Source organism: Panicum hallii, chromosome 3, assembly GCF_002211085.1.
Source record: "Panicum hallii strain FIL2 chromosome 3, PHallii_v3.1, whole genome shotgun sequence".
Lineage (NCBI taxonomy): Eukaryota > Viridiplantae > Streptophyta > Magnoliopsida > Poales > Poaceae > Panicum > Panicum hallii.
In genome coordinates this window covers 13,355,564-13,370,319 of record NC_038044.1, presented here as the reverse complement: position 1 = coordinate 13,370,319, position 14,756 = coordinate 13,355,564, and the positions used below count along the sequence as shown (strand labels likewise).

Below are 14,756 nucleotides of genomic sequence, written 5' to 3'. Positions count from 1 at the left end.
TAGCCTTTGTATTGTGTTCCTGTGTTTTGTGTGGTCTGCTGAACCCATGCCGGAGGGTATGTATGACACTGTGATACCATGTATTGTTTTGGTCTTAACGCAATGCAAATAGATTAGTTTTTATGGTTTATTGTGCTTCTTTGCACTTTTCTGATGGTGACAGGTACATGATTGCAGGAATGCTGTTCTAATTTCTAAAGTTTGGTAATTATTATTGTTTGACATCTGTGTTGATGTGCTGAACTGTTGTATCGAAGTACCACTTCTATCCTAGAATAAGTGCAATTTTGGCCATGCACCGGATAAAGTAGATTGATGTTTCGTAATCATGAATTCAACTTTTCTGTCACATTAGCTTTAATTGATACCCTTCTGTGCCACTTCTGTAATTATGCAAATCTTTTGTTTGAAATATCCCCATTAATCAACCTTAGTCTGACTATTTAACCTTATCATTTTTGTGATCAGTTTGTTTAGGCAAGTCTCTACATCTATTCTGTGTTCTTAACACTTTACATTTCTACAGGTTTAAGGATGCATTATTCTTTTTACCTTCTTTGAACCAGTAGATTAAACCGCTTTATGTGTATAGTTGGCAGTTGCTATGAGGGAGTTCATGTGCTACTATCAACTGCTGTCTTCTAATTTCTTCCTCTGCCTATGTTCTTATTATATTTTGGTCTACCTAAAACTGGCATTGGCATTGGCAGTGCAATTGTTAGGTTTTCAGCTTTCAGCTTGACTGCCTGAGGATGCCTCTTCTGTACCGCTATTGCTGTGAAACCAGCAATTTAAATTGACACGGGGCACAAGCTACAGATAATGGGTTTACATGAGCAGACTGTTTCTGAAATGTTACAATATCCATGTATCAAGGAGTACTTTCCCTTCTCTGACAAATGCATGTCAGTAACAGCTGATGTGCATCCCATCAGAATCTATAGGATTCAGAAAGACTACAGTACAGAACCAATCTACAAAAGGAAAAGGGGCTTCAAAAGCATCTTCTTGTAAACAACTCGCAGTTCCCTAATCGACTCACATGGACACATCCGCAACACAATCCACGCTCCTGCTCTGCACGGTGGACGCGACCCCTGACTCGATCGCGGCGGCCGCGCCCCCGACCTCGATGACGGCGGTGCAGTTGAGCTTGATCCCGATGTTTTTCTTGATGATCCCCAGCACGCTGACCCTCCCGTTGATCGCCGTGTAGGTGTCGAGTTCGTACTCCTGGCCGAAGATGAGGCCCGTGCCGTTCATGGCGCGCGCGAGCCGGTCGGCGAGCAGGTCGACGGTGACGTTCATCCTCAGCGTCCGGTCGGCGCCGACGCTGCCGGCGGGCGCGTACGCCACGCTCACGGTCTGCCCCTTGTAGTAGACGTCCGTCTCGGACCGCGAGAACCGGAACGCCGCGGCGTTGGGGTTCTTGATGGAGACGTCGGCGGTGATGGTGGCGTTGGTGGCCACGGGGCTCGCGACCCCCGCCCCGGGCCCCGTGCTGATGGCCGTGAGCCAGACGGCGTTCATGGTCAGGCGCGGGTCCTTGACCTTGAACACGGTGAGCGCGAGCGCCAGGATGACGACGCCCACGACCACCGCGGTGGTGACGCAGCAGCCGCAGCAGCAGAGCAGGCGACGCCGCCGCTTCCGGAGGTACTGCATGGAGCGCCACCCGGTCGCCGTCTGCGCCTCCTCCTCCGCGTCCCCGGCCGCCGGGTACACCGTCGGGGAGGCGAGCGCGAGGGGCCTCGCCGGGTCGCTCTTGTCTTCCTCCGCCGCCGCGCTCCTCGACGCCCCGGCGGTCGCCATGGAGGAATGGGGAGAGAGGCCGCGCGCTGTGGTACGGCGCGGCGAGCACACGGCTGCTCTGCTCTGTTCGGTGCACGGTCTTATGAAGAGGTGGTTCACGCCACCGCCGGTCTTGGTCTTATACTTGGTGTTCCAGATCCAGGGACGCCACTGTCAAGACCGCGGGGTAGTCTTCTGTGCCGGGGTGGACCCGCTTGACTTAGCCCTAGTGGAGTTGCCGGTTAAAAAATCTTTCGTCCTGCTCATGCATCTGATCATTTCTGCTCGGCAAGCTTGGTATCGGATTGAAAATATACACGAGTCACACCATAGTCGTTACATGTGCCGGTACCAGGTACCAGACCAGTACAAAAGATGATCTTTTTTCTCTCGTGCTGACAGTGCCGTGCTGGCAGTCGCAGCGGAATGGAGGCGTTCTAGCGTCTCTGGTTGCGGTCTCACCAGTGTTTTCTTGCTGGAAAAAAAATGCGTCGCCGAGAAACATTCACACGCTGGGAACCAAATATCCAGGGCCCGTTTAGTTCACAGCGCAAAAACCGCAAAAAAACCGTAAACACAAAATTTTCGAAAGAATCTTGCTAATTTGAAGTACTAAATGAAGTCTATTTATAAAATTTTTTGCATGGATGGGCTGTAAATTGCGAGACGAATCTAATGAGCCTACTTAATCCATATTTTGCAACAGTGATGCTACAGTAACCATCCGCTAATTATTGCTTAATCATGGATTAATTAGCATCATTAGATTCGTCTCGCGATTTACAACCTATCTGTGCAAAAAGTTTTGTAAATAAAATTCATTTAGTACTTCAAATTGACAAGATTTTTTTAAAAAAACTTTTTTGCGTTTACACGCAACGATTTAACACAGGCCCTCGAATGCTCTTCGGTCCGCGTGCAAGGAAAAATCCGTGCCTCGCAGGGTTTCTGGTCTAGAAGCTTGAATTTTTCGTCTCCGTGACGGCATCTAGAAGTTGGGTCTACGCCCACGGCCCGCATGCCCCCACTATTCCGATGGTTTCCGAGGCCGCGTCGTAATCAGGAGCATGAGCCGGATGATGGGCGCAGAATTGAGGCGCCGAAGCAGCCCAATCAAGAGGCGAGCGATGAACCGTGGAACGGAACGGCGACAGTTTGGTCACAAACACACGCTGTCCGTTTCGGTGGGGTTTAGTCAATTCAAATGGGTAGAGTCGGCCAGTCAGAGTTGGACATTCAACGCTTCGTTTCGGGCGCTCCTATTGCCGCGCCCGGCCTGACTGGAAGTGGGGCAAAACGGGAGAGTCTTCTAGATGCAAGGCGATGCTCGTGCTACTTTGTTAATGGCGCCCAACGTGTGTGATAGGCACGGCGTGTATTTTGCAGTCTCTAGCAATGACAGGGTCTCGTCGTTTTCAGATGGTAACCATGACTACTGAAAATCATGCCCGTGTTTCCATCACCAGAGTCGTACATGTTTTCTTTCTTTCATTTTTTTTTTTGGAACCGTGGAACGCACGGGCCAATTTTCCCTCCTCCTGAGAAGATGAGGTCCAGACCGTAATCAGTTCACATATGATATCAGTTTTTTCTTTTTCTTTTGAGCGGGTTCACATCTGCACTCCTAGACGTTCGTATCAGGCACTGATAACTTATTTGGGTATTTCTTCATTCTCTTATTTGGACTGGAAGGCGATTTATTTTCTAGAGTGCAAGGAAATTCTGATCATGTTTTGTGGGCTTGTGCCCTGCCTAACTTATAAACAGCCCATGATTCACTAGAAGGACTCCTTCACGGTCCAAATTAGCACCGTGGGCAGATCCTCTATCTCTCTTAAAAAAGAGAAGAAAAAAATCCACTGGCCCAAAAGGGATGGAAAAAAATCCCATTTCCGTCCGTCCGTATTTCTATTCCATATTTGCGACTAAATTAGAAACGGGACGGAAAGTTCCGAAAGCGGGACGGGATATGGAACAGAGGCGACTAGGAAGGGGACGAGATATGGAAGAGGGTATATCCTAACCGTATTTACAGGATCCTGTTTTCAACCGGGATAAATCCGTATTCATCATTTTTTATTTATATAAATAACTTAGCCTACCCAGTGCTGGCCCAGCCCAACTCGAACAGACCCGTTACATGCCCCTCCCATCCCCTCGAATCCTAACCCCCCGAACCCATCCCTCACCGCCACGGATTCACCCCCGGGTGGCGGCCGCCGGCCGGCTGCCCGCTCGCAGCTCGCGCCTACCTACCTCGTTGTGACGCCGTGCGGCCGCCGCACGCTCGTGGCTCGCTTGCTGCCTCTGCTACTAGCTAATGCTTGCCTGCTTATCTTGGAAGTAGTGCACTGTGCGTATGTGCACATGGCCCATTGGCCAGCAGCCAATCACCTTGAAGCTGGTGTTGGTTGCCTAGTGTGGGGCGTGCCACCTTGCGTATGCAGCAGCACGTGTGTTTTGAATATCGGTATAGGCTCATGTTTTGCAAGTTGTAAATATCATTCCGGTGTAAGCTTTTGTTCCCATCCGACCATTCCGATCCCGATTCTATTTTCGATGAAAATATACGACAACAGAAATAGATAAGAAGTTTTTCCACACGTCCCCATCCGTTTTCATCCTTGCTGCCTAGTGGCCTCTGGACTACTCGCACCAACTCACAAGAGAAGAGTTCACCCAAATCGCCGGCGCCGATGGAGCCCAATCCCAATCCCACCCCGACCGTGGTGCTGCACGCCTGCCTCGGCGTGGGCCACCTGATCCCGATGGTGGAGCTCGCCAAGCTGCTCCTCCTGCGCGGCCTCGCGGCCGTCATCGCCGTCCCGACCCCGCCGGCCTCCACCGCCGACTTCTTCTCCTCCTCCGCCTCCGCCGTCGCGGAGCTCGCCGCCGCCAACCCCTCCGTCTCCTTCCACCACCTCCCGCCCCCGGACTACCCCGCCCCGGACCCGGACCCCTTCCTCCAGATGCTCGACGCGCTCCGCCTCACGGCGCCCGCACTCGCCGCCTTCCTCCGCTCCCTCCCCTCCGTCGCCGCGCTCGTGCTCGACCTCTTCTGCGTCGACGCGCTCGACGCGGCCGCATCCATCGGCGTCCCGGCCTACTTCTACTACACCTCCTGCGCCGGCGACCTCGCCGCGTTCCTCCACCTCCCCCACTACTTCGCCGAGACGGACGGCGGCGCTAGCTTCAAGGACATGGGCAAGGCGCTCCTTCGCTTCCCCGGCGTCCCGCCGATCCCGGCGTCGGACATGCCGCACACCGTGCTCGACCGCGCGGATCGGACCTGTGCCGTGCGGGTCGGCCACTACGGCCGCATCCCCGAGGCTAGGGGCGTGCTGATCAACACCTACGAGTGGCTGGAGGCGCGGACCGTGCGCGCGCTCAAGGACGGCGTCTGCGTCCCCGGCCGCCCCACGCCGCCGGTGTACCCCATCGGGCCGTTGATCGTCAAGGGCCAGGACGCGGCGGCGGGAGTGGAGCGGCACGCGTGCCTGGCGTGGCTAGACACGCAGCCGGAGCGCAGCGTGGTGTTCCTCTGCTTCGGCAGCCTGGGCGCCGTCTCGGCGGCGCAGCTGAAGGAGATCGCTCGCGGGCTGGAGAGCTCCGGGCATCGCTTCCTGTGGGTGGTGCGGAGTCCGCTCGATGACCCAAGCAAGTTCTTCCTTTCGCGTCCGGAGCCGGACCTGGACGCGCAGCTCCCGGAGGGGTTTCTGGAGCGGACGAAGGACAATGGGATGGTGGTGAAGATGTGGGCGCCACAAGTGGAGGTGCTGCGGCACGCGGCCACCGGCGCGTTCGTCACGCACTGCGGGTGGAACTCGGTGCTGGAGGCGGCGTCGGCCGGGGTGCCGATGCTGTGCTGGCCGCTGTACGCGGAGCAGAGGCTGAACAAGGTGTTCGTGGTGGGCGAGATGAAGGCCGGGGCGGTGGTGGACGGGTACGATGAGGAGATGGTGACGGCTGAGGAGGTGGAGAAGAAGGTGAGGCTGGTGATGGAATCCGAGGAAGGGGAGAAGCTCAGGGAGAGGCTGGCATTGGCGAAGGAGAAGGCGGCAGAGGCGCTGGCCGATAGCGGGCTGTCGCGGGTGGCGTTTGAAGAGTTCTTGAACGATTTGAAGCTTGCTAAGTGATCAAGCTCAGAAGGTGAGCATCATGGTTTATCTTTACCCTGGAAGCTGACATGTTCTAAGGTTAGCGTCAATGCCCATTCCAGGTCTGAAGTCTGAACTCTGTCAATGAGACAGCATGGCTGTGATTTGTAGAGCTTGATATATTAGTGCCTGCTTAAGCTGAAGCATTGCACTCAGGAAATGTACCTGTGCCTACAAAACTGAGGCTAATGGAAACTTCAAAGTTTCCTCACAGCATGTTCTATCATAAATCACAAATCTAAACTGAGTGCAAGCAGAGATTCGATTTAGAACATTGAAGTAAGAATTGACACAAATGTAGTATGTAGTAGCTGCCCCCTCCAAGCTGGGGCTAATTAAAAACTGCAAGCTTTCCTCAGTAGCACATTCCAGCACAAATCACGATATGCTATACGGGATAAGCACAATAATCGGCGACTTGATTCAGAAAATTAACAGGTGACAATCAAATTGAGCTCCTGCATTTATTATTATACCAGTATCTCTCTGCTTGACGATTTTGCCAACTATCTGGTCCAATTTCTACTGAAATACTACTGGTGCAACATTTAATTTGTTTATGTCGATGACAAATTCTATGATATTGTTTGAATCCTTAAATATAGCGCTGAGGAGTCACCTTATCAGTGGCATTCTCCATCTCCTTAGCTGCTCTTCTTCTCCAAATCTCTCAAGAACTCGGCGAACGCCACTTCGGAAGAGCCGCCTTCCTTGGTGGCCTCCAATGCCTTCTCCCTAGTCACTGCGAGCCTCTCCCGAAGAACCTTCCCTTCCTCGGTCTCCATCACCAGCCTCACCTTGGCTTCCACCTCCTCCGCCTTGACAAGCTCCTCGTATCCCTGCACCTCCACCGCGATCTTCATCTCCTCCACCATGAACACCTTGTTCATCCGCTGCTCCGCGTACAGCGGCCAGCATATCATCGGCAGCCCAGACATGATCGCCTCGAGCGCGGAGTTCCACCCGCAGTGCGTCACGAATGCGCCGACCGCCTCGTGCTGCACGACCTCCGCCTGCGGAACCCAGTTCTTCACCACCATTCCCCTGCCCCTCGTCCTCTCCAGGAACCCCGCCGGGAGCAGCCGCTCCAATTCCGGTTCGGGGAACTGGCCACTTTCTTCCGGCGGGCTCCTTACAGCCCACAAGAACCGGTGGCCGGAGCTCTCCAATCCGCGGGCAATCTCCTGTAGTTGCGCGGCGGAGAAGGTGCCCATACTCCCGAAGCAGAGGAACACGACGCTCCGCTCCGGCTGTGTGTCCAGCCACGCGAGGCACTCGTGCGTCTCGCCGTTCTCTCCCTTCTTCCCGTCGTTGACCAGCGGCCCGATGCAGTAGACTCTCGGCGTCGGCCGGCCGGGCACGCAGACGCCGTCCTCGAGCGCCTTCAGGGCCCTGGGCTCCAACCAATCGAAGCTGTTGACCAGCACGCCGCTGCCCTCCGGGATGCGCTTGAACTGGTACAGCCGGACCTTGGTCTGGTCGCTTTCCTTGTCCTGCATCGTTATCACCATGTCCAGCCCCCGAATCGGCGGCATCCCGGGGCAGCGCACCAGCGTCCTGCCCATCTCCCTGAACGACGGGAGGGTGGGGTAGAGGTACGGCAGGTTGAGGAAGACGGCGAGGTCCCCGGCCGCGGAGGGGAAGAAGAAGTAGGCGGGGACGCCGAGCTCCGCTGCGACGTCGAGCGCGTCGACGCAGAACATGTCGAGCAGGAGCGCGTCGACCGCGGGCAGCGAGCGGAGGAGCTCCCGCAGCGCGGGGTTGGCGAGCGCGAGCGTGTCGTGGCTGCGCTTCACCGGGTGCGCGCCGGCGTCGGGGCTGGCCGGCGCCGGCAGGAGGCGGAACGCGATGACCGGGTTGGCCGCCGCGAGGCGCGCCACCGCGTCGGCCGAAGCAGGGTCGGTGTCGGGCGGGTCGACGACGGCGATGAGCGCGCCGTGGCCGCGGCGGAGGAGGTGCTTGGCCAGCTCCACCATGGGGATCAGGTGGCCCACGCCCAGCGACGGGTAGAGCACGAACGTCTTCTTCTCCCCCATGGATCCCCGGCCTGGAGCTTCAACCCCAGCTTCCATCCAGACCTGCTGCTGCTATGCACGGAGCGGGCGGGGATTGGCAGATCGGAAATTGTACGAAATGGACAGGCGACCTCGCGGTCCTGACGAATGGAGAAAGGAACCAACAGCTGCTACTGCTAGCACCGGGGGTGGAACGCTCCGAGTAGATGCCTTCGTTTCCTGTCGCTGCAATCCTCCCGTAGTTCCGTTCCATGGTGGCACTAATGCTTTCGAAGTCGGACTGACTAATCTGAATGGAAGAATCAAAGCTAGCGGTCAGGACACGGCGGCTTACGTCACGGCTGGTTTCTGTGCGATGACGGAGGAGTTTAGGTTCCACCGGGCTTTAAAGTTTATTTCCGCCTTGGTATGTCGGTCGCATGCGTTTTGGTTGCAAATTAGAAGTATTAAATATAAATAATTATAAAATTAATTATATAAATGGAGACTAATCATTAAATTTAGTTTATAATTTGATAATATTATGCTACAGTAAATATGTGCTAATGGTAGGTTAATTATGATTAATGGATTTGTCTTGTTTAGCTTATTTAGATCCTCTAATTATTATCAAACATAGGGATAGAAATTAGTTCCCGGATCAAACCTCCTCCTCGTCAGTGAGCAAGGGCTTCGGGAGCTTTGCAGTTGCAGCTGCAGTCATGGATGGCGCTGTAGATTGGATAGCTTGCTCTTGATTGAACATTGCTTTCGTCAGGGGTGACGTTTAAGAGAAGAAAACGCGTGTGTGCGAGAAGATCCACTGCCTGTGCTTTATCTTTTTCAGAGCAAAGATGTCGTTGGCTACAGCAATTTCAGCGCATCAACTCCATTTTCCCATGATAGGCTAATGCATTTTCTCCCGGCAAGCTGCAATTTTCCCGTTTAGAAAAAAGAGATCTAGGACGATCTCTTGGACATCATATGCAGCAACAAAGGGTAGAACGTACCAGACTGCGGGCCAAATTCACGTGTGCAAGGAACATGACAATTCACGCGTGTAAAGGAACAGGACTGCGCTCGATCAGCCAGCTTCTTTGGCTGGCTGCGTAGTGTCGATCGATGCTAACCACAAAAAAATGAGCAATATGAAACCAGAGGCGAAGCTAGTATAAAATTCATGGTGGTGCACGTGCTCACAGGCCTAGGAAACGTCTAACTCCAACTAATTTATACAGTACTGTAGCTACGATCTGTGGGACTGAAATTTAGTGTTTGGACATCAACTAGATCTATTAAATATAGACTAATTATAAAACTAATTGTATAAATGGAGACTAATTTATGAGACGAATCTATTAAATCCATCACTAGTACTTGTTACTGTAGCACAACATGATCAAATTATGGAGTAATTAATCTTAATGGATATGAATTAGCTTCCATTTATATAATTAATTTTGTAATTAGATTATATTTAATATTTCTAATTTAATTTATGTTCAAGCCTCCAATGTGACATTTAGTCCCTCTCATGCAAACAGACCCTGCATATTTTCTTTTGCCTAGTGCCCGTGCACCACCCTACCTCAACGTGGCTTCGCCAAATGAAACTATATGGAAACCAGAACAAAGTTTGAGAATAATGTTGGCGGGGGCAAGGAGCCAAACACGAGGTGCTTTTGACTGTTTGGGGATTGCATTATTATTGCACGTTAACCGTCGCATGTAGGCCGCTCTGGTGCTACAGTTTTCGCCATGATAAATCGCGCGCACACCCAGAGAGAGAGGGAGGGAGAGATGCGTTGGCAAGTTAAGGACGAGTTTAATATACTCTTTCATGATTCCATCTCTAAAAAAAATAAACAAAGACAAAGCGTTGGGAGTAGCATATCACGAGAGTTGCATTTGGTGGGAGAAAAAGGACAAAATAGTTCCACACTTTTATCCATTATTTTAAAAATAGAGTAAAATCCACGGCTGATCCTTGAACTTGGCTCGCAGAGCTATCTAGATCCCTCAAACTTTCAAAATGCAAATTTCGATCCTCAAACGAGGAACGGAGAACGGAAAACGACATTTATGATGAATTTTTACACTGCGGGAATGAAAATAATGTTCCCCATTCCCATCCCCGGAACGCTGTCCGGGCGTTCCACGTTCCGGTGACTATGGCCCGGGCATCTAGCGGCGCGAAAGTGTTCACCAGCATGCCGTTGGCCTCCAGATTCTTGCGGAAGGAGCTCACCATCGATTGGTATATCTCGCTCTTCGGGTCCTCGAGGAATTCATGGAAGAGACGGGAGGCCGGCACGGGCCTGGGACACCGAACAAGTCGAGAGGGGAGTCTCCGAGCTCCTTGAAGCTTAGCTGACCCTCCGTAGGGATCAAGGAGAGCTGGAGGGATGCGGCGAGGGCGGAAGCACTCCAGCCAAAGAAGGTGTAGGCCGGGATCCCCATCTCCCTGGTGACGTCGATCGCCTCATTGGACAGGGCGTCCACGATCACCGCGTGGACGCTTCCAGGGGGCAGGGAGCAGAGGAGCTCTCCGAGGTGCTTGTTGTAGCGCCTCACGAGCTCGAAGTACCCGAGGATGAACCGCGCATCGTAGGCGATGCTGGGAGGGTCCTTGATCCGAGGGAGCGTGTGGAACGTGACCGACGGCTTGGAGGCCGCGGCTCGGTCGACGGCTGCGGCGAAGTCGATGTTCTGCTCGTTGCTGATGTCGATGAGGGCGACCACGACGGCGTAGCCCTCCTCCAGGAGGGCGTCGGCGAGCTGCACCACGGGCACCAAGTGGCTGACGGCGAGGCCGGGGTAAAGAACCACGGTCTTCTTCATGGCCTAGCTTTGCTTCAATTCTGTAGCTAGTTGCAGCAGTATGCACCTGTTTTGAATTTGGGACCCTGGGAGTAGCCCAATCCCAAGTTCTTGCTTTGGTGGAGAACAAACAATGCTCTGGACGCAAAAGGATCTAACAGCGACGTGTGTGGTCCTTTGATTTGGAGGGCAATAGTACTGCCTGCCGGGTGTTGTGGACGCAAAAGGATCTAACAGCGACGGAGACGACTGACATCGATCGAAAAGCTAGCGATTTGCATCGCATTCTCACACCGATCTTGACGTGTGGCCCGTCCGTGACTGGTGGTGCATCGGCGAGGGCCGCACACCACTCGCCCGGCATGCACGGCGATATGGTTTAGTCATTTCCTCCAATATTGCCTCGTTTATGCAACCTTAGACCATCCTTGTAAATGAGGATTTAGGGACGTTTGTTTGCATGCACTAAAGTTTAGTCCTTATCGTATCGAATCTTCTAATGCTAATTAGAACTAAATATGAGTTAATTATAAAACTAATTATACATATGAAGGCTAATTCGCGAGATGGATCTATTAAACCTAATTACTCCATCATTAGCATATGTTTACTGTAGCACCGTATTATCAAATCATGGACTAATTAGGGTTAATAGATTTATCTTGCAAATTAGTCTTCATCTATGCAATTAATTTTATAATTAGCCTGTGTTATAAAATATTCGATATAATAGGGAGTAAATTTTAGTCCTGTAAACCAAACAACCCCTCGGCATGAGCAATGGCCATAGGATGTTGAGAGGTGGCCGCTGGCTGAGCAGTGGACAGGAGAGAGACACGAAACCGAAAGAGAACAAGAAAAAAGTATGGTTGGGAAGAGGACGAGGCATCGATCGAACACGGCTACCAGTTTGCCACACAGCGAAGCTCAAAACAACCGAAATGAATCCTAGCCCTTCAGAAGTTCAGATAGAACGAATATACACCACGCTAAAAACTACTAAAGAGTTGCAGAGCAAATGCAACGATGCTTGGTGCTTCCGAATTGTAGCTGACCCACCTTATCATCTTGGGCGTGTCAGCCCTGCCGCTGCGTGAGGCTGCCTTGCGTCCGACAGGAACTGGCCAAACGCAGCGCGCGACGAGCCGCCGTCCTTCTTCCAGGCCGTCGCCGCGGCTTCCTTGTGCTCGGCGACCCGTGCCCTGAGCCGCTCGCCTTCCTCGCCCTCCATCACCAGCCTCACCTTGGCCTCCAGCTCCCCGGCCGTGACCATCCCCTGCTGCCACCCGAGCACCTCCACGCCGACCCCGTACTCCTCCACCATGAACGTCTTGTTCATCTTCTGCTCCGCGTACAGAGGCCAGCACAGCATCGGCACGCCCGCGGTGATCCCCTCCAGCACCGAGTTCCACCCGCAGTGCGTCACGAACGCTCCCGTCGCCGCGTGGCGGAGCACCTCCACCTGCGGCACCCACAGCTTGGCGACGAGGCCGCCGCCGCGGGTCCTCTCCAGGAACCCCTCGGGCAGAAGGGCGTCCAGGTCTGGGTCGGCGCGGGGGTCGAACGGCTTCTCCGGGTCGTCGCCGGAGGGAGGGGCTCGCACCACCCACAGGAACCGGTGCCCGGAGTTTTCAAGCCCAATGGCCATCTCCTTCAGCTGCTCCACCGAGTGGTTGCCGGCGCCCGTGCCTCCGAAACAGAGGAACACCACGCTGCGCTCCGGTTGCTCGTCGAGCCATGCCAGGCACTCGTGCTTTTCCTCTTCTTTCGCCTCGCCGGACCCGGCGACCAGCGGCCCGACGCAGTACAGCGGAGGCATTTTGGGGGAAAACCGTGGGTCGCAAAGGGCTCCCACCGCACGGGGCTCGAGCGACCCGAACGTGTTCGCTAGAATCCCTTGGGATTCTCGTATCCTGGCGAACATGTTCGCCACCGCCCTGTACACCTCGCTCCCTGGATCCTCGAGCACTTCGGCGGTGAGATGCGAAGCCGGCACGGGCGGGACGCCACGGAAGTCGAGAGGCGCGTCTCCCAGCTCCCAGAGACCCGGCCGGCCTTCCGCACGGATCGACGAGACCTGGACGGCCGTGGCGAGCGCGGAGGCGTTCGAGGGGAAGAAGGTGTAGCCTGGGATCCCGAGCTCGCAGGTGGCGCCGAGGACCCCGACGGACATCATGTCCACGACCAGGGCGTGGACGCTGCCGGGCGGCATGGACAGGAGGAAGTTGCGGAGGTGCTCGTGGAACCTGCCCACGAAGTCCAGGTAGCTGGCGAGGAAACTGACGCCGTGGGCGAAGGCGGGTGCGTCCTGGATCCGTGGGAGCCTGTGGAAGGCCACGGACGGCTTGCAGGCGGCGAGGCGGTCGACGACGGCGGGCAAGGCGATGTCCTCCTTCAGGGTGGGGTCGATGTACGCGACGACTACGGCGTAGCCCTCCGCAAGGAGGGCGTCGGCGAGCTCCACCATGGGGACGAAGTGGCTGACGGAGAGGCCCGGGTACAGGATGACGGTCTTCTTCATGTTTCGCTTGGCTGTGTAGCTTGTTGTTGGCTGTAGCAGAGTGGCACGAGCTCTTGCTTGGATGGGAATAATGGAGTGGAGGGCTGGAGGAAGTTGAGGACGGACGGTTGGTATGACTGACGAATCGAGCAATGATGCTGACAACCGCCCAGTTTAATCCTTAGCATGGCGTGCTACGGATTAACTCGTATAAAGAACCGACACATCATTCGCAAAAAATAATATCAAATCCGATAGTACCGATACGTGCTTCACCATATGCCCATCATGCAAACACACATACCGTCACAAGCCCATATATCATCGAAGATCCACAAAGAGCAAGTTTTAATACAAAGTTAAGCAACTAATCATTACAAGAGTAATACAGAGGAAGGTTCCAAATCTGAATTTTAGAAGTTCAAATACGAGATACAAGTTTTGGGCTCACAATTAACATTAGAGAGGGGCATAAACCATAAAGTTTAATGTTCAAAATGATATCCCCAATACAAAAGCACAGCAAAAAAATATAACGAGATAGAACAATGGCATCTTGCTCAAGGGCACCATCATATCCACATTGGTCTACTCCTCACCCGCGCCGGAATCGGCGGGGTAGAAGTGGCCAAACACCACATCCGGCTCATCTGCAACTTAGTTAATAAAATAATATGAGTATAGAAGGTACTCGCAAAACTTACTCGAATAAATAATAATCAAGGATTATGTATATGAAGGCTCACAAAAATAAAGCTTTAAAGTTAAGTAATATTAAATAAGCATGAGCTCTCTAATTTCACCACCTAACTTCCTAGCATTTTAGTTAACTTGCCCAACCCACCTCAAGTTTTAGTTAATTGAATCAACCAACCACTATACATCATAAAAGAGGTAACATGTACCCATCCAACAAAACCGATACTTCTATGAATAATTCATAGGATAAAGAGCTTGCTCATGACCGAAAGCGCGGCAATTCGAATTGATTTAATAACCTTGCAAGGGTGTACTTCTTTACCCACACGACACAAGGACCATGCGACTCACTCAACCGATCACGTTGAGCAAGGGGGGTACTCGCATCAACCTTTCCCGACAAGTTCTAACCGTTGAACACAACGTCTAACTTGCGCGGAGAGTTACCTAGGCTACAAAGCCCTATAGCCACGCATCTAGGACCGTGCATCAAAGATTAGAACTAGAAGGTAATCGGTTTATCCACCCCATGAATGGATATGTGGTAGTACGATAAGTGCTCAAATCCGAAATCATCCACGGATGGTCCATAACCGATTCAAGCGGACTATACCTCCAAGACTCCTTTCTCTAGACCCTACCTTCCGCTCAAATCATGACATAACTTCCCAACTAAACCTTTCCGAACTTTAAACATTCAAACCAAATAAGTGCGAATATAGCTAAAAGTGGTGTAATGAGCAAGGTGACCCTATTCCGAAGCTTCTTGCAAACTAAAAACCAACTCTAAGTATG

At 53.0% G+C, this 14,756-nt stretch overlaps 4 protein-coding genes and 1 pseudogene across 4 annotated transcripts; 1 reads left to right on the top strand and 4 right to left on the bottom strand.

The window, feature by feature from the left end:
- Positions 1-823: 823 nt before the first annotated feature.
- LOC112884937 lies at positions 824-1,887 on the bottom strand. The gene has a single exon (XM_025950586.1). It carries the CDS (start codon positions 1,810-1,812, stop codon positions 1,039-1,041), a length of 774 nt encoding a protein of 257 aa, XP_025806371.1. The 5' UTR covers positions 1,813-1,887; the 3' UTR covers positions 824-1,038.
- A 2,519-nt stretch (positions 1,888-4,406) lies between these two features.
- On the top strand, positions 4,407-6,217 carry LOC112884935 (anthocyanidin 5,3-O-glucosyltransferase-like). Its single transcript, XM_025950584.1, has 2 exons — positions 4,407-5,940; positions 6,011-6,217. The coding sequence occupies exon 1, from the start codon at positions 4,488-4,490 to the stop codon at positions 5,925-5,927; it is 1,440 nt and encodes a 479-aa protein (XP_025806369.1). The 5' UTR covers positions 4,407-4,487; the 3' UTR covers positions 5,928-5,940; positions 6,011-6,217.
- Positions 6,218-6,370: 153 nt separating this feature from the next.
- On the bottom strand, positions 6,371-8,264 carry LOC112884936 (anthocyanidin 5,3-O-glucosyltransferase-like). Its single transcript, XM_025950585.1, has one exon. The coding sequence runs from the start codon at positions 8,018-8,020 to the stop codon at positions 6,593-6,595; it is 1,428 nt and encodes a 475-aa protein (XP_025806370.1). The 5' UTR covers positions 8,021-8,264; the 3' UTR covers positions 6,371-6,592.
- A 1,599-nt stretch (positions 8,265-9,863) lies between these two features.
- LOC112884939 lies at positions 9,864-11,184 on the bottom strand (annotated as a pseudogene).
- Positions 11,185-11,610: 426 nt separating this feature from the next.
- LOC112887290 (anthocyanidin 5,3-O-glucosyltransferase-like) lies at positions 11,611-13,517 on the bottom strand. Its single transcript, XM_025953429.1, has one exon. It carries the CDS (start codon positions 13,281-13,283, stop codon positions 11,826-11,828), a length of 1,458 nt encoding a protein of 485 aa, XP_025809214.1. The 5' UTR covers positions 13,284-13,517; the 3' UTR covers positions 11,611-11,825.
- Between the last annotated feature and the right edge of the window lie 1,239 nt (positions 13,518-14,756).